Raw genomic sequence first — 25,642 nt, forward strand, 5'->3', positions numbered from 1 at the left:
ACAGACGCAGACGTAGTGCTGAAGGGAAATTCTAATTGAGCGGAAGTACTTAGGCGGGCGGAGCCAGGCTACCTACATGCTAGTCTCATCCCAGAAACACCTAAAGGGCGCCAGAGAACCTACAGTCTGCTCTACTTTGCCATCATCCGCCCTGTCCCCTGAGCTTCACCTGTACGCAGTGTTGCAGATGTCTTTGTACTCCTTCAGCTTGTCACACACCATCTCCAGGAACTGGTTGGAGTAGGCACTGAGGTCCTGCATCAGGTTCATCAGATCCTGGATGGACTTCTCCACCACCACGGTGCTCTGAGGAGAACAGGGAGAGAGACATTAGTAAGTCAAGATTCATTCCTTCATCCACAAACATAAATCACAACAGCAGAGCTGTCAAGAAGCATCATCTCAACAGAAACAGAAAGGCACCAAACAACACAACTATGAAGGTGGCTCCATTGCAGGGTCTGAATCAGTGATGGGAACGGTACTTTAGAAAAGTAATTAGTTATAGTTACTTACTACTTAATAAAAAAAATAAAAAAAAAGTAACTAGTTACCAGGGAAAGTAACTATTTGCTCTCTGTCAAAGAATTTGGCTTTTCTGAGCAGTTTTCACTTGGCCTTATTCTGTTAAATGGTTGAAATGCCCATTCAAGGCCCTGATATACTTCCAACTGGATTTAATTTGCTTGATTGCAAAGGCTGTGGAACATCTGCCGAATACTACAGAAAATGCTCATCGGATTGCTCCGGATTTCTGCTGCTTCATTGAATCTGTTTGGTTTGTGCATGTGCGTTTGCGCGTGTGTGTGTGTGTGTGTGTGTGTGTGTGTGTGTGTGTGTGTGTGTGTGTGTGTGTGGCGCGCATGTCCTGGCTTGTGCGTAAAAACACTGGCTCCGATTGGCTACCATGAAACTTGACTCTGCCTTAGCCAATCATAATCGCTTATCTCGTTGTTAACCCGCCCAGTCTCCTCGCTAGCAGTTTGTGTTTGGAGCCAGGGGTGCCTTCGGATTACGCAGTTTATTAAATTAATTCATAGTAACGCACCGCATTTAACGTACAGTAACGGTAACGGCATTGTAACGACGGTAACAGTAATTAGTTAGATAACCCCGTTACTGAAAAAATAACGGTGTTACCTAATGCTGTTCTTTTAAGCGGCGTTATTGCAAACACTGGTCTGAATGCTGCTGTTTAAAGGTGTACACACCTAACAATAGTGAAATAGAGAGAGAGAGAGAGAGAGAGAGAGAGAGAGAGAGAGAGAGAGAGAGGGAGAAGGAGAGGGAGAGGGAAATAGAGAGAGAGAGAGAGGGAGAGGGAGAGGGAGAGAGGGAGAGGGAGAGAGATAGAGAGAGAGAGAGAGAGAGGGAGAGGGAGAGAAATAGAGAGGGGGAGAGAGAGAGAGAGAGGTTATGATGGGATGTTCTGCAGCAGGTGTCAGGAACAGAGGATCACAGGACTAAATTAGGAAAAGATGGAGAGAGAGAGGATGGTCATTATTGTGTTCTGTGTTGAGGGGGTGGAAGAGAGAGTGAGAGAGAGACTATGACAACAGCAGTTTATATTCTAGGAACTGTCTGTCTGCTGGTCTCCAGGTGACTGAACAATCGCCTGTCTACCTGTTGGAGAGGCTGTCACAAGTAATACACCTATGGCTGGATGGACCATTGTGCGAACGTCAAAGATTCTGTGTGTGCGTTTGTTTGCATGTGTCATAGGGCTCTGTGCACTGCGAGCCGTGTGTGTGTGTGTGTGTGTGTGTGTGTGTGTGTGTGTGTGTGTGTGTGTGTGTGTGTGAAACGTGCGGAACTAGGAGCCATGGCAAGGCTGTGACAGCAGTCATTACAGATTAGCCAACACGGTGTGACTAATAGCCTGCTTGGAAGCAGCATTGCTCCTTCACAAACACACACACACACACGTATATTCACACACACACACACACACACACACACACACACACACACACACAGGGCAAACTTTGAAACACACTCTATGAGTAATTTGAAAGCCGTTCAATGGGATTGTCACTGGTTGCCTGCCCCCCACCACTTACCAATCTCTCCCATACAACAGCTCTGATAAACCACCATTACTGTAGCAACAGTCTGGACCCTCACTCCAACACTACAATGCACAGCAATGACCAGGAAGTGGCAGGCTTCGAGAGACGCACACAACCTGACACACACACAAACATAATCAAACACACACCAACACAATCTCGTCACCTCCAAATGATTCACCTTCATATTATCAAATAAATTAAATCAACCAAAAAGTGAACTTCTACAAATGACAAACTCTCCAGTGAACACAAGGATTTCCATGATTCCCCATTTGTACTGCGGGCAAATACAAGCACATGTCTGCCTCTGTATGCCAGGGTGGGCTCGTCGTCTGTCGGTTTACACGACTGAAATAGCACACAAAACAAGAACGTGGAAAACCCCAAAAATACATAAAATCGATTTGTGTGGGTGAGGTGGAATCCTTGCTTGTTTGGAAAGCACACCTCGACGAGACTTGATAAAAGCCAGAAATACAATAGAAACCCGGTTAACCGTAATATAAACAAAATCACCAACAGCATTCTATTCGGCCCGGGTCTTTTGAATGAGATTAGTACCGACCCCAGTGTAACCACTAGTACCACTCTGTGGTACAGCACACAGATCCGTCAGGAGATGACAGGAGGAGACTGAAGGGGGCAGTAGTGTCTAGTTGGAGATCACACACACACACACACACACACACACCCATCACATGCCCAGCCACCGTGCGGTGTGATGTTAATATTAACAGCCGTTTGGTCGCCTCAGCTGCTCTTCCTTGATCCATGTCTGTCATAGGAGCAGGTAAGCCCACGGACACACCAAAACACACACACACACACACAGGCTGCAGCAGACACACACCAGGCCGTGTGGGGGACTAGCTGCAGCGTTGCAGCCAGACCGTAGCTATAATGTGTGCACATTGTACCATTAGAGGGCAGGACTGCTTTGCTCTGATTTCGGTGTCGCTGTACTTCCTTCCCTTGTGCTTTTGCAGGTTACCTTCAAACATGTTCTGATGATTTTCTTTTCTACATGAAAAAAATATTGATGCATATACATTTATATATTTAGCATGATATAGATATTGATTCAGTGGTACTGTGTGGCACATTCACACTATAGATTGTGAAGAATCCAGAATAACATGATTGTGTGAACAAAGAAAGAAAAAATCTAATAATGGGTTTCCTTCCTTTGTTCTATGCATTGCATCCCACAGACAATGAGCAAGTGTGTGTGTGTGTGTGTGTGTGTGTGTGTGTGTGTGTGTGTGTGTGTGTGTGTGTGTGTGTGTGTGTGTGTGTGTGTGTGCTCCCCTGTTCTCCTTGAGGAGTGAAAAGTCAATAAGACGCAGAGTCAGCGTGAGGGGAAGAGTAAACACAATGGCCGCCCCGATCCATTGCTCTCCGTCCGCCAGAGGCGGCCAGCCCTGCCCGCTCTAATCCTGCTCAGTTAACACAGCCATTCGTCTTAGGCTGCAGGAATCATTAAAAAGTAATCAAGGGCCCGAATGAGAATTGAGAAGATGGAAGAAGAGAGAGAGGAAGAGAGAGAGAGGTAAAAAGAGATAGAGAGACAGACAGATACAGAGACGGAGAGACAGAGAGAGAGAGGGGGGGGGGGAAGAGAGACAGAGAAGAAAGACAGAGAAAGAGAGAGAGAAAGAGCGAGAGAGAGTGAGAGCGAAAGAGAGCGCAAGAGAGAGAGGGAGAGAGAGAAAGAGAGAGAGGGAGAGAGAGAAAGAGAGAGCGTGAGAGAGCCCGAGCGAGAGACAGAGTGGGATAGCCAGGTTCTGTTGGTTCTGCTTCGTCTTGGTCGACTGTGACACTGAAAGAGGAATCGGGCTCGGGAGGTTGCTGTGTTTCAGTTCAGTTCAATCTCTCCGTCTCTCGCCCTCCATCGCTCTCTCTCCCTAATGGCTTGCAACCACATTGTCTGCCATTACGGCGTGACAAACAACAGCCATACATCTTGTGTGTACGTGAAGCCCAGAGAATCCCACCCCCCCCCCAATCTCCAGGAGCCATGATTGCTCGCACTTAGCGTCTTGTCTTTCATACCGCTGCCGTCCTAAGAGCCCAATCACTAAAGGAAATGTGATTTCTCCCATCTTTTACCCGCCATACTTAGCAGACTGTTCACTTTTTGGGCGTGTGATCGACCGCAACCGAGAGGGGAGGGGGGAAGACTGCCCCCCCCCCGGGGACCAGGGGGGGGTAAAGCCATCGCTGTGTCTTACCAACACTACAGACACTCTGTTTGGAAGTGGGGGACGAATATTAATCATCACATGGAATAAAGGAAGGATCTCTGGATGATCAGATGGGAGAACAACATCATCAGGGTTGGCATCATTGCGTGACAACAATAGGCGCCCGAGGAACCAACGGAAACATTGGCTTGAGCAGTGATGAGATTCATGGGAGTCGATATACGTCACGAATATTAGGTTCAGAGACCAATCTAAAACCACTTTCTGGGTTGTGGGGTGGAAACAAGGGAAAACAAGGGACCTGAATATGAAATGGGTGAAGGGGTTCCCTGATCAACACAGCGCCCCTATGTTTGGCTGTGCCGTACACCGGCCACACTGACCCCTGATGCATCGACTTGTGTAATGGGTTGTACTCTAAACGCCTTACATGGCATTCAGGTCTGCAAACCACACAAAAACAATACATTCACACACATGCACATCTGCACATGCTCCAACACACACACACACACACACACACACAGTTCCCCATTCTCAGGGGCGAAGGGAGGGAATGGGGCGCGGCCGTGACAGGTCGTTCATCATCGTCACGGCAGCGACACACTTCGAGGACTCCCCCGACACACGCCGCATGGCGTACATGATCCCGCCAGCTCCACTGTAACACACACACTTATCTTTGTGTGTTTGTGTGTCCCCTTCCATGTGTTCGTACCTCTGTGTGCATGCCTTCAGGTGTGCCTCTACGTCTAGCCCCTGAGCAGCAGTGTGTGCTGCTAGTCTTTCCAGGTGTGTGCGTGAGCGGCACGCCGGTGTGGGCGTGGCGTGCAGCGCTGCAGAGGCGCTAGGCATGTTAGCGCACTATAAATGGAAATGGAGCCGGGGGTCAGAGGGCTGTTTTCTGATTAGCTCCAGTGGGCCGCTGCTCGGCGTCTCACGCTGATCAACATGCTCACCGGGGAACCCACCAATCACCACATCACCGAACCCCACCTTCAAGTGCGATTGGATTAATGGATGGGGACACGCGCAAACACGAGCACACACTCGTGCATATGAGCGTGCACACTCACACACACAGGTGACTTCAACGTATGTGTGTGTGACCTGGCATGGACCGATTCCAAGTTGATCATCTCCCATAACGTCCAGTCGTTGTGCTTGAGACCGCTGGCTCACAGCCAACCGACCGCCGTGTGTGTGGACCAGGAGAACAAGTTAAATCATTTGTCTGATGAAGTCTATGAGATCTGAAGCCCCAGCCGCTGAAGGAGCTCATACTGCATCAACCGCATCGTTCTGTATTCACACCGCCACGCGGACGATGACTGCAGAAACAAGGAACACAAATAAACACGGAGGAGGCGTGCGGTGATGGATTAAACGTGTGGGTAATGATCACCGCAGTGAACGCCTTAGTGGCTGAGCAGAGGTGGGACTCTGAAACACATGGAGGAGGAGTCTACCTCCATCTTCTCTCCCCTGCAGAGATGCTTAATGTAGTGTTTGCAGACGTTGTAATTGAGAAATGAGGACCAATATCACACTTGGGTGATCACAGATGAAGCGCCTTCACACAAACACACACACACACACATATGTTCCGCCCAACTGCGGCACGCCCCCGCCAGATCAACACCCATCTAGTGACACCCAGAGTGGGACTCCCTCCCTCTATGCCTGCATTCTGTGATTTAGCATGGCGCCCCCGGAAGGCACTCCCACTAATCATATCCCTATGTTACCCCCAGAGGGTTCACCCAGGAACACAGAGACACAGACACACACACACACACACACACACACCTCCTCCCTGCGTCATTATCTCCTGCAAATAGTGGTCGGGGCTGGGGCAGCCCACAGACACCCCAGAAAACACCCACCAGCTTTCTGTGATGCCCCCCTAAGAAGAACAGCTCCAATGGAGAAAATGGTGTCCGTGTGACAATGATAGAGTGGGCAGAGAGAAAGAGTGTGTGCGCCTGTGTGTGTGTTTTAGCTGGTGATTGAGATGAGAAAGAAGAATAAAAAGGAAACTGTTCTGCTGTTTTGTGTGTGTGTTCATCTTAAGTGGTGTGTTACTTTGTGTGTGTGTGTGTGTGTGTGTGTGTGTGTGTGTGTGTGTGTGTGTGTGTGTGTGGGGGGGGGGGGGGGGATACAATAGGTCCATATGGGTCTAATGGACCACATAGAGGAACATATATCCCCTGCAGAACGCATTACAATGACACTGCTGGTGATGTACCCGGCACATAATCATGCATGCATATTCTTATGCACACACACACATACGAAAACACACACACACACACACACACACACACACACACACACACACACACACACACTTTATGTATGCATATTTCTATACATAAATATACATGCCTTAGAGCATAAGGCTGGTCGCTTCTGAATTCAGAACATTTACTTGCCTCTCAGAACTAGAGCGATAACTTTTATCTTGGGCCCTGTCCCTCCTGCTACAAGCTTTCCTTCAAACCAAAGGGCATGTTTGTAGCAGAGCTGACATTTTAACTCCTCTCTTTTAACCACCTCTGTGGGCATAGATTATGTGCAAAGACTACACACACACACACGCGCACACACATACATGAACACAAAGGCACTCAGGCACACGCACACCTAGAAACTTGGAGTTCCCCCGGCATCGAGGCATGAGCCGGGCAGTGCATGTGTCTGGTGGGAGATAACTGGGTGGCAGGTGTGCTTTGTGTGTGTGTTATAGTGTTTGTGTGTGTATGTGTGTGTGTGTGTTATAGTGTGTGAGTGTGTGTGTGTGTGTGTGTTATAGTGTGTGAGTGTGTGTGTGTGTGTGTGTTATAGTGTGTGAGTGTGAGTGTGAGTGTGTGTTATAGTGTGTGAGTGTGTGTGTGTGTGTGTGTGTTATAGTGTGAGTGTGAGTGTGAGTGTGTGTGTGTGTGTGTGTTATAGTGTGTGAGTGTGTGTGTGTGTGTTATAGTGTGAGTGTGTGTGTGTGTTTGTGTTATAGTGTGTGAGTGTGAGTGTGTGTGTGTGTGTGTGTGTGTGTAGGTGTACAGGGGAGTGCTGAGCTGCAGGCTACTAAGGGGCCTTCTGCCAGAGTAGAGACACGGGGATTGAAAAGAAAATCCATGCAAGTGCCCATGAGCAAGTCAAGGAATTCCCATCAGTCAGGAGGAGGAGGGGGGGGGAAGAGACGTGGTCTGACACACACGCCTCGAGGTACAACCGCAAGTTGAAAACCCCAATGGAAAATCAATGGGCGTTCAATCTATTAAAATGACATATGCTACAAGTGATGAATAATTGTCTGTTGAAGGCGCTTAGCGAACAAGAATAGCCGCTCTAACCAATGGAATCACAGCACTCCACCTGGGGTTATTTAAAGAGAACACAAATATCACCATTGTACGCCCTGAGTAATTGTGACAGGTTTATGAGGTAGCCAAATCCCTTGATAGGCTAAACAGTTGTTAAATTGTCGACGGATGCTTAAACACAATTCTCTTTATGCCGGATAAAAGGGATTCGGGAACGTTTGGGCTAATTGGAATGGCATTCATGGTTTTTCCTCCCTTCTCTCTTGGCGTGATGAGGCCTATATTGGGGGCTGCTGTGGACGAGATCTCAGTTCACCCCGAAGGGGAAGTGGCCACAGCGGTGGTCCGTCTGGGTGCCAGATACAGCCGTTTATTCTGTATATTCATTTGAAATGCTCACAATACCATTCAATTCACCTCAACAATATCAGTGTGTTTGCTGTGACAGTCCTGCCGTTGGTTAAAAACAGCAAGACTAAATGCTTTTGAAAGCAAGATCCGGGGTATTTTGCCTTTAACAGTTTTACCTTCTATGGTAATTGTAAATCTGAACACCGTAAGATAAGTGATTGAGAATCATTTGAAGGAACCTATGCACTTCCAGTGTGCCACAATGATTTCCACCAACCAGAATTAATTCCCACATTACTCTATCGAGAACATGGAGGAGATAAACAAAGGGATTTGTTGAATGGTATTTGTGAGGTTGGTGAATGGGTGAGTGGAGGCGAGTGAACAAGTGAGTGAGTGGGGAGTGAAAGGTTGAGTGAGTGAATCAGTTAGTTGGTGACTGAATAAGTATGTGGTATGAGTGTGGAGTATGTTGGTGAGTGAGTGAGTGAGCATACACTTGCTCATGAACCAGTGAGTGAGTGAGAAGGGACCACACTGGCAGCTTTAAGTTGTAACTGGTGCGGTTACAAGGTTTTTTCAAGGTATTGTATCGCAATAAGAAAATCCAGTATGGTGACAACACTAGGTTGGATGCTGCTGAGAAGATCCATAATAAAGAGATTTGAAAGCACCGTGGCCACACACACACACACACTGTGTGTGTACAGCATGTGTGTTTGTTTGAGTTTTCTTGTGTATGTGTGCACACATTGTATGTGTGTTCATGTGTGTGTTGCTTGTTTGTGTACAGTGTGTGTTTCACTGACAACAGGAAGCCAATCAACAAAATGTGATCAGACCCCCTGCAACGAAGATTGAAGACACACAACACACACACACACACACACACACACACACACACACACACACACACACACACACACACTACCTTCCAAATGTTGCACCACCTGATAAAGGTCAGTGTCATTATGCCTGTTTACCTGTTTGTGCGCATCGGTGTTTGTGTAACTAGATTGTGAATGTGTAATGTCTAAATATGTCACCGTGCAATGCCCCAACCTCCCCCCCCCACAAGTCAATCGGGAGATGCTGTAGGTCAGAGTCATTAGCAGCTATTGTCAAGCAAACGCCGCACAATGCAGCAGGCAGATGAAGCCCTTCATGGCCAATCAGAGAGCGCGTGTGTGTGGGTACACAAAAACATCAGCAGAAGCATGCACTCACAAATACTCACACACACATGAAAACACGCCACTTGTTAGTGTGCACTGTGGGGAGGTGGCCGGGTCCCGATGAAAGCTACTTAGCAGCAAGAGCTGAGAGCCAATGTGAGGGAATGAAGCTTAATGTAATTATGGCTCCGCACTGTGAACACACAGGAACACAGTGGGGAAGCACACGCACACACACACACACACACACATGAACGTGAATATAACCACACATACAAACACATCCAAACACACACACACACACACACACACATGAACGTGAATATAAACACATACAAACACATCCAAAGACACACACACACACATCCAAACACACACACACACACACACACACACACACACACACACACACACACACACACACACACACACACACACACATCCAAACACACACACACACACACAAACACACACACACACACCACACACACACACACACACAGTGCCTTTGCAGGTGGTTAGCTACCGTGTTTCAGGTTAATTGAACAGGAAGTCGTTTTCAATCTTGCAGGAGACAAACCAGGGAGAGTCTGAAGTGTGTGTGTTCATCTTAAGTAGTGTGTTACTTTGAGTACCGCCTCTGTCAGTGAGTGTGTGTGTGTGTGTGTGTGTGTGTGTGTGTGTGTGTGTGTGTGTGTGTGTGTGTGTGTGTGTGTGTGTGTGTGTGTTAGTTGGGGAATATATGCTAAGGTGTATGGGGCTGTATGTTAATGTGTGTGTGTGTTTGTTAGTTGGGGAATGTATGTTAAGGTGTGTGTGCGTTCTTACGTGTGTGGGGAATGTAAGTTAAGGATTTTTTGCGCATGTAAGTGTATTCCCCATGCATGCGTGCCTTTGTTTGTGGGGACGTATGTTTAGGTGTGTGTGGTGATGTATTTGTAGGTGTGTGTGTGGTGATGTATTTGTAGGCGTGTGTGTGGTGATGTATTTGTAGGTGTGTGTGTGGTGATGTATTTGTAGGTGTGTGTTTGTGTTGGGGGGGGGCAGAGGTTTCTACCAAGATTAATGGAGCCAATCTCCTATACAGTGGAGTGACCACCCCCCCCCCCCCCTCCCCCATCACCATGTCCCCCCTCCCACAATTCTAATTAAATGAATCAATCAGGGCAGCAGCAACAGCGGGCAGATAGCATCACACCAACAGGGGTAACAACAGAGAGAGAGAGAGAGAGAGAGAGAGAGAGAGACATAGACTGCCAGAGAGAGAGAGAGAGATAGAGAGATACAGAGAGAGGAATAAAATGCGAATAAAAAAACAAAGTAAACTAATACACATTGGGGAGAAAAAGGATGGAGAAACACAAGAACAACAACCATGTGAATAAATTGGCAAGAGGTCAGAGGCACCAGATAAATACATGAAAGAAGAAGAATAAAAACAAAACATCAAAACAAGACCTAAAGGAAACCATCACGGCTAGCTAGCTATCTATGTAGATAGTTAGCTGGCTATGTCGATAGCTAGCTGGCTATGTAGATAGCTTGCTAGCTATGTAGATAGCTAGCTGGCTATGTAGATAGCTAGTGACCATCAGACGTGTGTGATATCAAACCGGGGCCGACATCAACCTTTCCACCTCCCAACGCGCCGCTTATCTACTCAAACCGGACCGTGCTCATATTTATAATATTATTACCATACATACGCGTTTGTATACAGTGAAATGTCTCGGTATCCTGCTGCCTCCCCCTGATAGGCCAATCAGCCCTTCATCGTTGTCATAGTTATTAACTTTAGTCTGCAGAGTAAGTGCACGTGTGGGTTGAATATTATCAGCTCCAAAGCCAGGAGCAAGATAGGGGATTTACCATAATCACACCCGACCTCAAAGGCAAAAGTCAACGGGAAAGGATGAATAACACTGAGCCCATTCACAAGCTAGGACATCAACTGCTTATGCCAAGATCCTAAAAAACAACCTTCCCAAATGTTCTGTTTCATATTGCAACAAAGGGCAGGGCTGCAACAAACCATTGATGAATAGGTTATTAGCCTATTTTTATATCACTTCAATCTACGAACTGATCTTTAGTATCTGATTTCTCACTATAACGCTTATACACAACGACGGTACTAGCTTCAGCAAGCTAGTGGCTGGTGGCGCTCATCGCTATGGGGACAACACGCCCCCCCCCCCCCTTCCTAGAACTCAAAACACATTTATTTCAACCTCATAGGGTTCCAGTGCTAGCTGAAGCAGCCTACTTTAATGCTTTAGATAGTTGGTTCAGGGATCATTATGATCAATCTGAATCAATATGAATCATGAAGGAATGAATCATTTGCTGTTATTTTACGTTTTACTAAATGGACAAATTGATTAATCTGGGAAGATAATTGTGAAGATTAATCGCCTTTAGCTCTCAGCCCTAAAGAAGTACACCTAAAAAAGTTACATTGAGCGATATTATCTTTCTTTGTGTGCCTGTGCATATGTGTGTTGTTTGTCGGTACAATGTTCCTACACAATATAAAGTGTGTGTGTGTGTTTGTGTTTGGGAGTGTTTTGTTTGTCTGTCTACTATACCTACACTCTATAAGTGTGTGTGTGTGTGTGTGTTGTTTGTCTCTGTACACTATCCCTACACTCTATAAGTGTGTGTGTGTGTGTGTGTTGTTTGTCTCTGTACACTATCCCTACACTCTATAAGTGTGTGTGTGTGTGTGTGTTGTTTGTCTCTGTACACTATCCCTACACTCTATAAGTGTGTGTGTGTGTGTGTTGTTTGTCTCTGTACACTATCCCTACACTCTATAAGTGTGTGTGTGTGTGTGTTGTTTGTCTCTGTACACTATCCCTACACTCTATAAGTGTGTGTTGTTTGTCTCTGTACACTATCCCTACACTCTATAAGTGTGTGTGTGTGTGTGTTGTTTGTCTCTGTACACTATCCCTACACTCTATAAGTGTGTGTGTGTGTTGTTTGTCTCTGTACACTATCCCTACACTCTATAAGTGTGTGTGTGTGTGTGTGTTGTTTGTCTCTGTACACTATCCCTACACTCTATAAGTGTGTCTGTCTGTGTGTGTGTGTTGTTTGTCTGCACACTGCTGCTCCTCCCCTCTATAAGGGTGTGTGTGTGAGTATGAGAGTGTGTCTCTATAAGTGTGTGTGAAGGACTCCCACTGCGCCCCCAGGCATGACTCATAGAGGCCCATTCTGCTAATGTATACCACCAGGGCTAATGGGGCCCCTGCCCCAACCGGCCCCACTACACTACACCTGTTAATGTGTGCTGTGGTGGACTGCGGGGAGCCTGTGTGTCCTTAAATGCGTCCCCCCCTATCTGGTCGGGCGAGGGGAGGGACTGCGTGTGCTTAATGTGCTGTGGCCAAATGGAAGCCACACATTCTCCCCAACCCAACTGCACTGCTGGAGAGACCAGCGGTCTGCGCGTGTGTCTCTCTCGCTCTCTATCAAGTTTTGTGACACTTTACAAAACACTTAATAAGATACGATTGGCTCTTAAGTGCATGTTCGTAAGTGTACACAAAAAACACACACAGTCAGTCAGCTGTGCAGACTTATATGGGGACAAAGCTATAAACTCACACCTATTAAATGCTGACAAATAGGGAAAGCACTACCACACTCCAAAACACAAATCATCCCCAGTGGTTTCCTAACTACCTAAAAGTACCCTTCAGAGGAGATCAGAGGAGATTCCCCTTAGGAGATTTTGGGGGCTTCCACCCAGCATGCAAACCTTTGTGCACAGAAAAACACATTCATCGTATGCACTCCATACGATGGAAAGGAACGTTTGGATGTACCCGAATTAAACAAAGAATAAAAGGTAAGGAGCCTTTACTGAAGGGAGCGTTTTATCGTGCACCCCACTATCATCGGAAACACTCATTAGTTGCCGCAGGGTAATTAGCAAGATGCTGCATTCCTGCTTGATAAGAGGCAACGCCGGCAACGCTGAGGACCGCTCCCTCTCTCTGAAATTAAGTGACAAGCACTGTCGCTCGCTCTCAGTTTAACGACAAGCACAGCCTGTTTCTCCACGCAAGGGGAGAGATGGTGAGATCAGCAGGGACAAAGCATAAAGAGACACACGCAAACACACCTCACAAATATGCCATTTCACACTGCGCATTTGTACGGCAAAAAAATAACACTTCATTGAATCTGAAAAGGAGTTTGACAATTGCTGCTTTTTAGGCTATTGGGAGACAGAAGTGCTGGCTCTCCACCAGGCACGCAGCCACTCTGGAAACTGACAGATGAAGTGGAGTGACGATTTGCCCGGGCTGCCAACTCCCTTCCTGTCTCCGGCGCTCCTGTACACCTCAGCTTGGCGCCTGGTCTCTGTACATGTCACATGTCGCTTGCCTGCGTAGCATCAGCAGCAGCAGCTGGGGGTATGGGGGATTGACACGGGCTGCTGTTCTGCTCGCTTTGCTAAGGCAGGGGTTCTAAACTCACTTTACTTATGTTCTGCCTGGAAGATATTCAATCAGCCAGGTATGGATGGAACAAATCATTTTTGTGGTTTTTCACATAGCTTCCTGGGATGAATGGAATGTCCGGAGCTTTCTCTCTTATAAAAACTTAACAGCATGACCTTCCCGTTTTGGGTGAGCTGGCTTAATGCAGCTGTAAGCTAATTATTCCCCCCGAAAGGGACAAGCCAGAGAGGGCTCAGAGCTTACACCGTTAATTAACGAATCCATTAAAACATTTCTATACAACCAACATATTATTTCCTGCCATGGAAAACCTTTTACTGTGTCTGTTTTAGCGGTGCAGATTCTCCTTGTTTGTTGAGTATTCCTATTTGAGAAACATTGTACTACGGTAGCACGGCAAGGTAAGGTACGGAAAGAGCTTACGCTCATGTCCCTGCACACAGACCTCCCCTGAGGCATCAAACCTGAATCAAGTAATAATGGCCAACGACACTGGAGCTATTCAATCATATTTTTGTGTCATATTGCAGGATAATATACAGCCTTGTTGCCCCCCCCTCTCAAGAATGGTCCGTCTGTATTCTCTGAATGCTCAGTTTCATTAAAACCTTTTTTTCCCTCCAAGATTAATTAAAATTGCTATCCCCACTCTCCTGTTAATCATGGGGTTCCAAGTCACATCTCAGCAGCGCGTTCACACTTCTATCCTGATTCATAAACGGTCCGCTGGGACAGACACTGGATTACCTCCCTGCCTTTCAACACGCGCCTAACAAGATATTCGGGCGACAGGTGTTCAGGAAAAACCCAAGCCTGGAAACACTTATTTTCGCTGAAACATGCTGTAGTGGGCGACATAGTAGTGCCGTGTTAAATCCCAGTCCAAACCTCGACCTGATCGTACAAAGTTCTGCGATAAGACGAGAAAGCGATCATGTAAATTTGGACACACCCACCCATTTGGACTCAATCGCCCACTATAGGTTAAACAAATGCTGTTGCATGCGTTGGTTGTAACTGACAGTTTTAAGTTACCAGCTTACGTCAAACTTACAACCGGGCTACCGCCCCTCCAATCTGACGCCCTGTGAGAGAGTGGCAAGGGAAGCCTGAACAGCAGAACAGCCATAAAGAAAATAATATATAAAGAGATAATACGTCTACTTGAAGCGTCGGCCAGAAGCCATTTTACACATTGTGATGGTGGCTCAACATGCTATGAGCTAGGGGCTCTGCTCCACCTTTAGGGCTCTGCTCCACCTTAGGACTCTGCTCCACCTTTAGGACCCTGCTCCACCTTTAGGACCCTGCGCCACCTTTAGGGCTCTTCTCCACCTTTAGGGCTCTGCTCCACTTTTAGGACCCTGCTCCACCTTTAGGACCCTTCTCCACCTTTAGGACTCTGCTCCACCTTAGGACCCTGCTCCACCTTTAGGACTCTGCTCCACCTTAGGACTCTGCTCCACCTTAGGACTCTGCTCCACCTTTATGACCCTGCTCCACCTTTAGGACCCTGCTCCACCTTTAGGACCCTGCTCCACCTTTAGGACCCTGCTCAACCTTTAGGGCTCTTCTCCACCTTTAGGACCCTGCTCCACCTTTAGGACCCTTCTCCACCTTTAGGACTCTGCTCCACCTTAGGACCCTGCTCCACCTTTAGGACTCTGCTCCACCTTAGGACTCTGCTCCACCTTAGGACTCTGCTCCACCTTTATGACCCTGCTCCACCTTTAGGACCCTGCTCCACCTTTAGGACCCTGCTCCACCTTTAGGACTCCACCTTCAGGACTCCACCTCCAGGACTCCACCTTCAGGACTCCACCTTTAGGACCCTGTTCCACCTTCAGGACTCTACCTTCAGGACTCTACCTCCAGCACCCTGCTCTGGGTCCTACCTGCAGCAGTGGTCTCTGGACCCCCAGCAGCTTCATGGTGTCCGCGTTGGCCAGGATCTTCAGCGGGTCGGCCGTCTTGCTCACCGACTCGATCTCCTTGTTGATCTCCGTCCGCACCTGGGGGGCCGCACAAAGCAGGGGTCATGATGCCCTGTGGGCGTTGGGTGAGCCATCACAGAGCTGGGCCCTTGTTACAGTGTTATCACATAAGCACCGTCTCTTAACAGGACAGACTACATCTTTACATAGTGTTGGATTGCTTGATAATATGCTGGGACCCAAGATTCATATTACGCCAAATATATATATATATATGTGTTGAAGGAAACATATGTAGACCGTGATGAATCAGGTTCACTTCCTCGTCCTGTGAATTCACACTGAGACGTATTGACTGCTCCATACAGCTCAACCGGCCTGATGTAGAAAACAGTTCACAGTTCTTCTTCAGGTGCTCCAGTCTTACTCCATGTCCAACTCCTCTAAGCATGGCCTCCTCTAGGCCTGATCACTGTGACGTACCCAGAGGTGATGCTATGCTGTTAGACCGACTGACCTGGTTGAGGAAGAGGTCATTGATGTAGTAGGTAAGGAAGGTGCGCAGTTGGCACTGCTTGGCCTGGCTGGGGCCCATGTTCACCTCTATCTCCTGGATGAAGCTGCAGAGAAGGGGACGCAAGGAAGACCTTAGAACCAGTACCAGATACCAGGAGTTACTGTGAGTTACTGGTAATATAGTACCAGATACCAGGAGTTACTGTGAGTTACTGGTAATATAGTACCAGATACCAGGAGTTACTGTGAGTTACTGGTAATATAGTACCAGATACCAGGAGTTACTGTGAGTTACTGGTAATATAGTACCAGAGACCAGGAGTTACTGTGAGTTACTGGTAATATAGTACCAGATACCAGGAGTTACTGTGAGTTACTGGTAATATAGTACCAGATACCAGGAGTTACTGTGAGTTACTGGTAATATAGTACCAGTTACTGTGAGTTACTGGTAATATAGTACCAGATACCAGGAGGTACTATGAGTTACTGGTAATATAGTACCAGATACCAGGAGTTACTATGAGTTACTGGTAATATAGTACCAGATGCTAGGAGTTACTGTTGCTATGGTGTAAGTCCCTGAGTTACTGGTAATATAGTACCAGATACCAGGAGTAACTGTTGCCATGGTAGGAGTTACTATGAGTTACTGTTACTATGGTAGGAGTTACTATGAGTTAGTAAGACTACTGTAGGAGTTACCCTGGCTTGGACTTCAGGGCCATAAGTGATTGTGAGAGGAGTGGAGGTGGTGGGGAGTGAAGCCTATAGGGAGCTGATGTTAATGGTAATATAGTACCAGGGAGCTGATGTTAATGCCATGCAGCTGGTGTCTGGATGGCTGCGTCGCTATACAGCATCGTTCTAGTCAATGGGAAGCATCCAAGTGTGAGGGTACGCAAATAACAATCAGGGCTGAACGCTAATATATAGGAATCAGGAATATAGATTGACATTTATGACAAAAATTAAGTCAAATGCATTCACTTCATTTCATGGACACACAGACACACACAGACACACACACACGCACACACGCAGACACACACACACAGACAGACACACACACACACATCCCCCCCACGCGCGCGCGTCCCTGACGGGGGGCTCGGCGGCGGTCGTGTCGGGGTCCCGGCTGAGAGCAGGTGTTTGTGCTGTCGGCCGGGGTCCAGCGGTAATACATCGGGGCGTGGGGCCCCGACACGGCCTGCATTAATCAGCGGGTCAGCGGTCAACGGAGTTGTCTCACCCACTAACCGCGCGGCCACGGCGCGCGTTGTGTCTGACGGCTCGCCGCACTTAAACGCACGGATAAATCAAACGCTCCCATAACGCGACGGGCCTTATCATACTGGGCACCGACGGGGGGAGGGGGGAGAGAGAGTGAGGGGAGAGGGGGAGGAAGGGGGGGGAGAGAGACAGGGAGGGGGAGAGAGACAGGGAGGGGGAGAGAGACAGGGAGGGGGAGAGAGACAGGGAGGGGGAGAGAGAGCGAGAGGGAGAGGGTCAGGGAGGGGTAGCGAGAAGGAGAGGAAGGGGGAGGGAGGGGGAGAGAGACAGGGAGGGGGAGAAGGACAGGGAGGGGGAGAGGGAGAGAGAGGGCGAGAGGAAGGGGGGAGGGAGGGGGAGAGGGACAGGGAGGGGGAGAAGGACAGGGAGGGGGAGAGGGAGAGAGAGGGCGAGAGGAAGGGGGGAGGGAGGGGGAGAGGGTCAGGGAGGGGGAGAGGGTAAGGAAGGGGGAGAGAGAGAGGGAGAGGAAGGGGGGAGGGAGGGGGAGAGAGAGAGAGAGAGAGAGAGGGAGAGGAAGGGGGAGGGAGGGGGAGAGAGAGAGAGAGAGAGGGAGAGGAGGGGGGAGGGAGGGGGAGAGGGTCAGGGAGGGGGAGAGGGTAAGGGAGGGGGAGAGAGAGAAAGGGAGAGGTTATTGATGGGATGTTCTGCAGTGGGTGTCAGGAACAGGGGATCACAGGACTAAATTAGGAAAAGATGGAGAGGAGGATAAAAGAGAAATTAGGAATTGCAAAGGTAAGCATGAAAGAGAGTGAATATATGTGTGTATGTCTGTGCACCTGTATCTGTGCGTGCGTGCGTGTACAGATGTACGTGTGTGCCTCTGTGCCTGTGTGCATGCGCTCATGCGTGCGTTTGTGCGTGTGCAGCAGAGGCAGGAGGTTAGTGGGCTGCAGACAGCCGGAGACACACAACCAGGCAGGAGCAATAGATCAGGGGCCGCTTGATGGATGGCCCATGCTTTAACATGCATGCACACATATGGGCACACATATGGTCACGCACGCATACGCACACGTGCACAAACACACATACACATACACACACACGCACAAAGACACACACACACAATCAACTTTTCCTCAAAAGTGCCAATAAGTCAGCAAATAAAGTTGAGCAGTGTGTGCGAATCGGCTCGCTCGAAGAGACGGAGAGAGTTTGACCAAGCTGGACTTCAAGTCTACCAAAGCAGAGAAGCAAAAACTATCCATTAAAGGACCAAAACGTGAGGGCATCGATTCCCCGTCAGCAAAGCAAGAACTTAATTACAGTTACAACAATCGTATCGCCCGATTAAATTGACTGCATGACAAAGCAATACCTAAGCCAACGTGTGGCACCCAAACACACTAGGGTAGTCCTGTTCCACCGTAACAAGGTGGATTGAACCTCAAGCTAGTGCGGGCGCGCAGCACACAGATGGATCTTTGGCGGTTCTGTGAGTGACACCAGTTAAATAACACAGTGAGGGCAGGGGTTTCATTTTTTATGGGGAGAGCCAGATAGCCATCTGGAGCCGATTGGCCCGCAGCCTCTTCAGGAGAGTGCTCAAGCAGCTGGGAGTCTGGAGGAGCCGGGGCTGGGGGTAAAACAGGCCTTTAATTGTACCGCTGGGACACACCATGCTCCGAGCACATCAACGCCTCTGGAACAGTCAGCATTGGCACAGTCTGACTACTATAGCGAGCCATTGTCTTGGTACCGTTGAGATAGCTCATAACCTTAATATACAGGCCATGAATTGATTGAGATTGGGGATAAATGATGCAGTAGTAAGTCATTTGTTCGGGCAGGGAGGGTAGAGAGGATAGCATAGGATTCTCCAAAGTCTCCTGTAAGGAAAATCACTCTCGGCGCGGTTAGTATGATCAAGACCTAGGAGGATATGCCTGTGTGGCAGATGGTGTGAAGTTGACATAGAAAGACAGCAATGGCTGATGATGTTAATGCCAATGATAGTTAACAAATTAACACACACACACACACACACACAGACACACACACACACACACATTTGGACGAAGCGTAGCATTCAGATAAACACATGCATTGAAAAAATGCATGTGACGCGAGACATTTCGGCAGTACACCAGGTGGGCTGTTTCCAAGCAACGTCAGAGCCCTGGCAAAGGTCACTGGCCCCGAATCCCAGCCCAAGACAGTCTACTGGACACAGTGACAACAACCATTGGCTGCGTCTGAGTGGATCTTACTGGTGAATCCCTGTATGAACTGTGTTTTACTGGACATTGATCTCCATGTAGCAACAAAATAATAATAAGACTCAACAGTATGAAATGTTATGTGGTTTACACAACATGAGGTGTTTATGTCAAATGAGCTTAAACTGTTTACATAAACCCTGTAATGCAATAATGGGATTATGCTGAAATGCAAATATATTTATGTGGTAAGCATTAAAGTGTGTATGTCTAGATATGCTTTACAATCGGGATCTAAGCCCGTTTCAAGGTGTATTACTACGTATTCCAATGCAATCATTTGTTTCAATTTGACCATACAATGCCATGGGTATTAGGATTGATCTTGCTGTGTGTGAACCCGCGAGATCCATAAAACATCATTTGAACGTGGCTCGGTACATACATGCATGGTAATACTGGATTTGTTAATTTGTTCATAATGTCGTTCAACATTTTGTATTTGCATTAGCCAATTTAAACTGCGACGACTATTTCCACATTTTAGGCTGTTTCCATCAGAAATTGTCACGTGACCGAAATGGCAAAGCCTTTAAATTGAACAGATTTAGACCACTTTCCTTGGTACTTTTGGTCTGCTGGTTCAACGCCACAGATCGATTCAACCTCTTACCACGCATTGATCAATTTTACGATAATTGTTTTGATATGAAAGTGTCCTAAAGAAAGCCATTCCCCCGCAAAAAGGTAAACGATTGAGGCAAGGCGGGCGTACAGACGGCCTGCAGCGAGGCTCAGTAGTAATCACACTCACCTTCCCTCGTGCATTAGCTAAACCTCCAGTCGCTCCCTCAGACATGCACACATATGTATATGCATGTGCACACGCACGCGCACACATTCTCAGATTGAGATTCGAAAGGGGTGTGTAACAACACCCCCCCCCCTCCTGGAGGGCATGTTGGCTCCTCTGGATCCACCGTCAGACGCACTCCAATCCCACTTCCTTAGCAGCGACTGCTGTTGATTGCACATGACAGCATCTAATTAACTGTCATTAGGAAACAGATGTCATCGCCTGGGGCCTGGAACTGGATAATTGTAGATGCCGTGCCCTGTGTGTTCATTGTTAGAGCATAACTCGGAATAGAATTACACACTTATTCCAAAGGGGGGCCGCAGTTCATCCTCCCAGAGAGGAGTAGTGCAAGGAGTAGTGGAAAAAGAGAAGGCTTCTCAGCAACGCAAACACTTGGTAAATAACCGGGAACACCAACGCGCTCTGTTCTCAAGGCTCCGGCCTTCCATCTCCAACGGCAGGGAGTATGAAATAAAGCCCGTCGGGAGGCGAAGTGGCCGATTGATCTCTTTCTGAACCACTGAGAGGAGCCCAGAACTCGCTCCTCTGAAACGCACCGAGGGGGGACTATGACAAGATAGGTCAGAGAATCAGCACCTACTAATCTTTCACAATACCCCGGAGGCTATCAACCTGATGGGTGGACCCCCAGAGAAGAGGACAGCACTCACTGAATCCTACGGCAAAACGTGTGAACGCACGCGTTGATAGCAAGTGCGTCTTGCTATATGTTTATATTATACAGGTAGAGAGAGATAGAGAAATTAAGGAAATAATCTTGTTTATGTTTTCATATTGACTATGTGTTACAATTTCTATATCTTATGTTTCAACCTCCATCATTTCCAGCTCTGCAGTGATCATCATACCAGTCAGAGTTCTAGTTTTAGATGTTACAATAAGTAACATAATGGAGAGGGCCTGTCCATGGCTCATAGGACACGTGATACAGATTGGGTCTGGTGAGATAGGCTGCTTGGGAATTGTGCAAACTCACCAACTGTATTTCACATACACTCTGCATCTATACTGAATGTGAAGCTTCCTCAAAGGTAAGACTTATCGGAGCTAGACTGAAACCAAATCTTTATTCACTTGCCTACAGCAATTTGATGTCTTGTTTTTAGTATTTTGTGTTTGCACCTCCTGTTATTGTGCTTAAACCTAGCAACCTTGTTACTGCACAATAATCTGTAAGCCCTTTGATACAAATAGTATTCGATTTGAAGGCTCTTTACAAAGAAAGTAAACTTTAAACTTTAATAAGAGAAGTTGAAGCAAACCCATTGAGACCCAGCTGTCTTTCCATCCCTGCCACTCCAGCCTCCTGTTCAATTAGTAAAAGCCCTGTTGCTCAGGGATGCCCCATGTGACTGCCACCAGGGACCGTTATGCAATTCCTCATGCAATGATCTCCACTGGCCACTGGATGGCACTGTGTTCTCTACCTTTAGCCCCTCTGACAACTGTGTTCAGACTCCATTTGGTTGATGGGTTGCAATCTAAAAGCTGTACAGGTTTTCGTGAGTTTGTGATTGTGTGTCTGGGTAAAGTATTTGACATTTGCGCGTGTGCCTCAGTAGCTGCAGTGTAACGGCGTGCTGTGGTGAAGTACATATGGTTCCCTCCTCCCACACAAACCCCCGCCAGACAGCCAGAGAGAACAGCAGGCTCTCCCCAACAACACTGCATCACATCCACTGGCTTCTGTTGCGCGCACGTCTGCACACAATAATTCATGTTAGGTGGTAAGATGCACTATTTTACCAGACAATAGATATGTGTGTGTGTGTGTTTAATGTACATGCACACTGCTCACCCACACACAGTATAGTAGCAGGTATTAATGGTGTTCATAGAACAGACCTTCTACGGGGATGACGTAATACCAGCTATTAACCACGTCTCCAGTGCCAAGGTTCACCCTTGCCTTCAAGAGATGCTCCTCATTTATGACACATGTAGCATACGTGAGAGAGGAAGGAAGAAAAAAATAAAGAGAAGGTGAGGCACAGAGGCAGCGAGAGAGACTGAGGGGAGAGCGGGAACAATGACTGAGCAGTGGTTACAATGTGTTCCTCACCTCGGCTGGCCTCCGCCCTGCCCGAGCCTCCCGGTCCTTATTGGACGCACTACAGGCAAGCGCTCGCTGCAGATTTCTCGGCGTCATTCTTTTGAGGTTGAAATGGACTCGGGAGTGAGAGTTGAAAGAGTGAAGCAGTTTAATGCCGTGGCTCTGGAATCACGCGCCTTGGTAGTTTAAACATCCCCTAAGGCAACTGTGCTGAGATAACATCGTCTTCATTTTGTGTGTGTGTGTGTGTGTGTGCGTGTGTGTATACAGACGAGGAGTGAAGTCGGAAGGCACTCATTGGATTACCCTAGGTATGCGTCTGCTGCGTGCAAACAGAGTGTTGGCCCGTAACACGTTCACGTGTGCACGGCACAAGGTTTGCAAGTGTGAAAGTCTATTAATAATGCTCTGTATGTGTGTGTGCGTGTCAGCACGGGGGCCTACATGCTCAAGGGTGTCCGTGTGTATGCGTGTGTGCATGCATGCGTGCACGATGAGTGTGCGTAGGTATGCGTGTGTGAGTTGTTGCCGTGGTGCCGCGGCGGCGCCGACCAATTAAATCGGGGAGATTGATGACAGGGCGCGGAGGAGCCGGCTACGGCGGCCCGCAGACAGCCGCTTCCTGGAGCAAACAGGAAATGAGATGGCCTCGTTTAGCTGACGCTGCGCCGCGGCCGCGCCGCCATGACAGATCACCTCGTGGCCGCCGGGCCAACGCCCGCTGCTCCACTTCCTGCCAGCCCGCTGCTCCACTTCCTGCCAGCCCGCTGCTCCACTTCCTGCCAGCCCGCTGCTCCACTTCCTGCCGGCCCGCTGCTCCACTTCCTGCCAGCCCGCTGCTCCACTTCCTGCCGTCCATCTTAGCCTACGCGACGCTCACTCGCTTCTCTCCTTTATCTCTAGTAGAGGAGGAGGAGGAGGAGACACACAGGGAGGAGGAGGAGGAGGAGGAGGAGACACACAGGGAGGAGGACGAGTAGGAGGAGTAGGAGGAGGAGGAGCAGGAGGAGGAGCAGGAGGAGGGAGTCGTGGCCGAGAGCAGTGGATGAACCCATCAGAGGCATTAAGGAGGGGGCCTCTATTGCCTCTGTTGTGGATAGATGACTGTGGTGGCTCAAAATTATCTACTGCATTCTTAAGCGATCTTGAAACCATTGCGTCTCAGGAGACTGATTTTCTTTCCAAATAAAGTCCATATTTAAAGTAACATATTTGAAGAACGCTCCTCTGATGGCGGCGTCACTGATGGTAACCAGCCTTCGTGTGATTCTGCTTTCAAAAGATAACGTTTCCTCCTTTCCGATGCACCACACCCAGGACGCCCTACTCAGTAGTCTCCAACGGCCGGGCACCGATACCCACAGACAATCTGGGGTGGCTGTCAGCGCTGAGCTACGCAGCACGGCGGGGCTCCTCGTCATTCATGTGAACAGCATCAGGAGCTTTGGTATTTGTGAATAGACATTATTGTGGAAAGAACTAAGCTTCACTATTCTGTCCACAAACAGAAACAATGTAAGGACTAGGAGGAGGTTAATGCCATCGTTCAGCAAATTCACTAAAAGAAAGATGTTGTGTTGGTAACATTATTTATAGAGGCCAGAAGAGATGGTTACAGTCGTTCAACCACCACGACTGGTGGTCGCTCTCTCTCTGTCCGTCTCTCTCTCTCACACCTTCTTCACTCGCAATCAAACACACAGGTCCACACAAACACACAGGCCTTCCAGAAGGTTTCCTCCTGCGTGGTGTGGATGCAGAGTGCCTGCAATGGCTGAATGAGTGACCCCTACGGCCCCCAAATCACAGCAGCCCTGGTGATTACTGTTAAATAGCAGTCAATACAGACAGAAAGACTGGTGATTGCTCTGCCCAATGGTGGTTAAGTGTGTATGTGTGTGTGTGTGTGTGTGTGTGTGTGTTTCTTTGAGGGCGTGTTGTGTTGTTGGTTTTCTTTGTGTATGTGTGTGTATAATTGCTCGTATACGGATGTAAAAAAGCCCATTGAATCCTTTGCACAGGTGCCTATCGTCTTGGTTTTCTAATAATAAGTGAAGCCATGTGCTCACTTAAGAATAAATCGTCATGGGGACCATAACAACACACACACTGACGTGTGTGTGTGTGTGTGTGTGTGTGTGTGTGTGTGTGTGTGTGTGTGTTTGTGTGTATGTGTGTGTGTGTGTGTGTGAGATACACAATGGTACTCATCGGAGCACCCAAGAGAGCAGGTGCAGCTAAACATTTGGCTGGTCGGTGCCTCAGTGTTCCAGGCTTTAAGTGTGCCTCTTTTCCCTCCTAATTAAACACCTTAGAGGCACACGACCAAGTGGCTCCCAGCAGGCGCTGCGCAGACAGGCAGCAGGCCGCGGTGCTGTGACACAAACACACACTAATTGTTTAGGCCTCAGTACAGCGTGCTGTAGCACCATGGAGATCTGGGAGCATGGTGCGACAAGAACATACTCAAACAGTGTACTGGCAATATAGTAAAGGGATAGTCAGACCTAATGCGTCGCTGTTAAGAGGTCAACCTCACTTACTTCCATTGTCCATTGGATTTGTGTTTTTAGCTATTGGCCCATTGAGCTGCCTGTTCCTCTACTTTGACCCGCCTGCAGACCAATCCACCCAATCACCGCTCAAGCTCTAAGCCCCAGGCTCTCTCGTACAACTCAGGCTTCACAAGAGAGTCGGGGTGTCCATGCTAGTGCAGGGACGACTGAATTTATAGCTCTCTGCTGTAGAACGCCGTCCTCCATCTTACACCTCACTCAACAACATTAGAGTCATTGTTTATCGGCTAAAAAAGCCTTGGCTATGCATCCCTCATTGAGATGCATCAGGGTGACCTTCCCTTTAACCAGGCTCTTCTTTTTGGGTGCCAGGTCTAATTCTTTTTGTTTCTCCCTCTGCATGCTCTGCCTCAGCAGAGAGAGTGCTGAGGGTCAGGGCAGACGTGGGCAGGCCTAATTAAAGCCAGCGCTGAGATTTATCCTCTCAAAAACCCTCGCCGGAGATGGGAGAGAATACCAGACATCAGCGATAGTCACGTCTGACATATAAAGTCCATACGGGTTAGTAATGGCACTTTAACTATCCCTCTCTCTCTCCGTCTCTCTCTCTCTCTCTGTCCCTCTGTCTCTCCCAATCAATCCGTCTCTCCCTCTCTATCTCTCTCTCTCTCTATCCCTCTGTCTCTCT

The 25,642-nt window shown here is 48.1% G+C and overlaps 1 protein-coding gene across 1 annotated transcript in view; it reads right to left on the reverse strand.

Annotated features, from left to right (window-relative positions):
* The window catches only part of exoc4 (exocyst complex component 4), a 115,181-nt gene that overhangs the window by 23,560 nt on the left and 65,979 nt on the right, over positions 1–25,642 (reverse strand). The window contains exons 12-14 of the mRNA XM_079756215.1: positions 16,055–16,157; positions 15,499–15,615; positions 170–306 (exon numbers count right to left, since the gene is read on the reverse strand). Coding sequence (XP_079612341.1) covers positions 170–306; positions 15,499–15,615; positions 16,055–16,157 — 357 coding nt within the window. The remainder of the gene's footprint in view (positions 1–169; positions 307–15,498; positions 15,616–16,054; positions 16,158–25,642) is intronic.

The sequence above is a fragment of the Pollachius pollachius genome (genome assembly GCF_949987615.1).
Source record: "Pollachius pollachius genome assembly, chromosome: 18".
Lineage (NCBI taxonomy): Eukaryota > Metazoa > Chordata > Actinopteri > Gadiformes > Gadidae > Pollachius > Pollachius pollachius.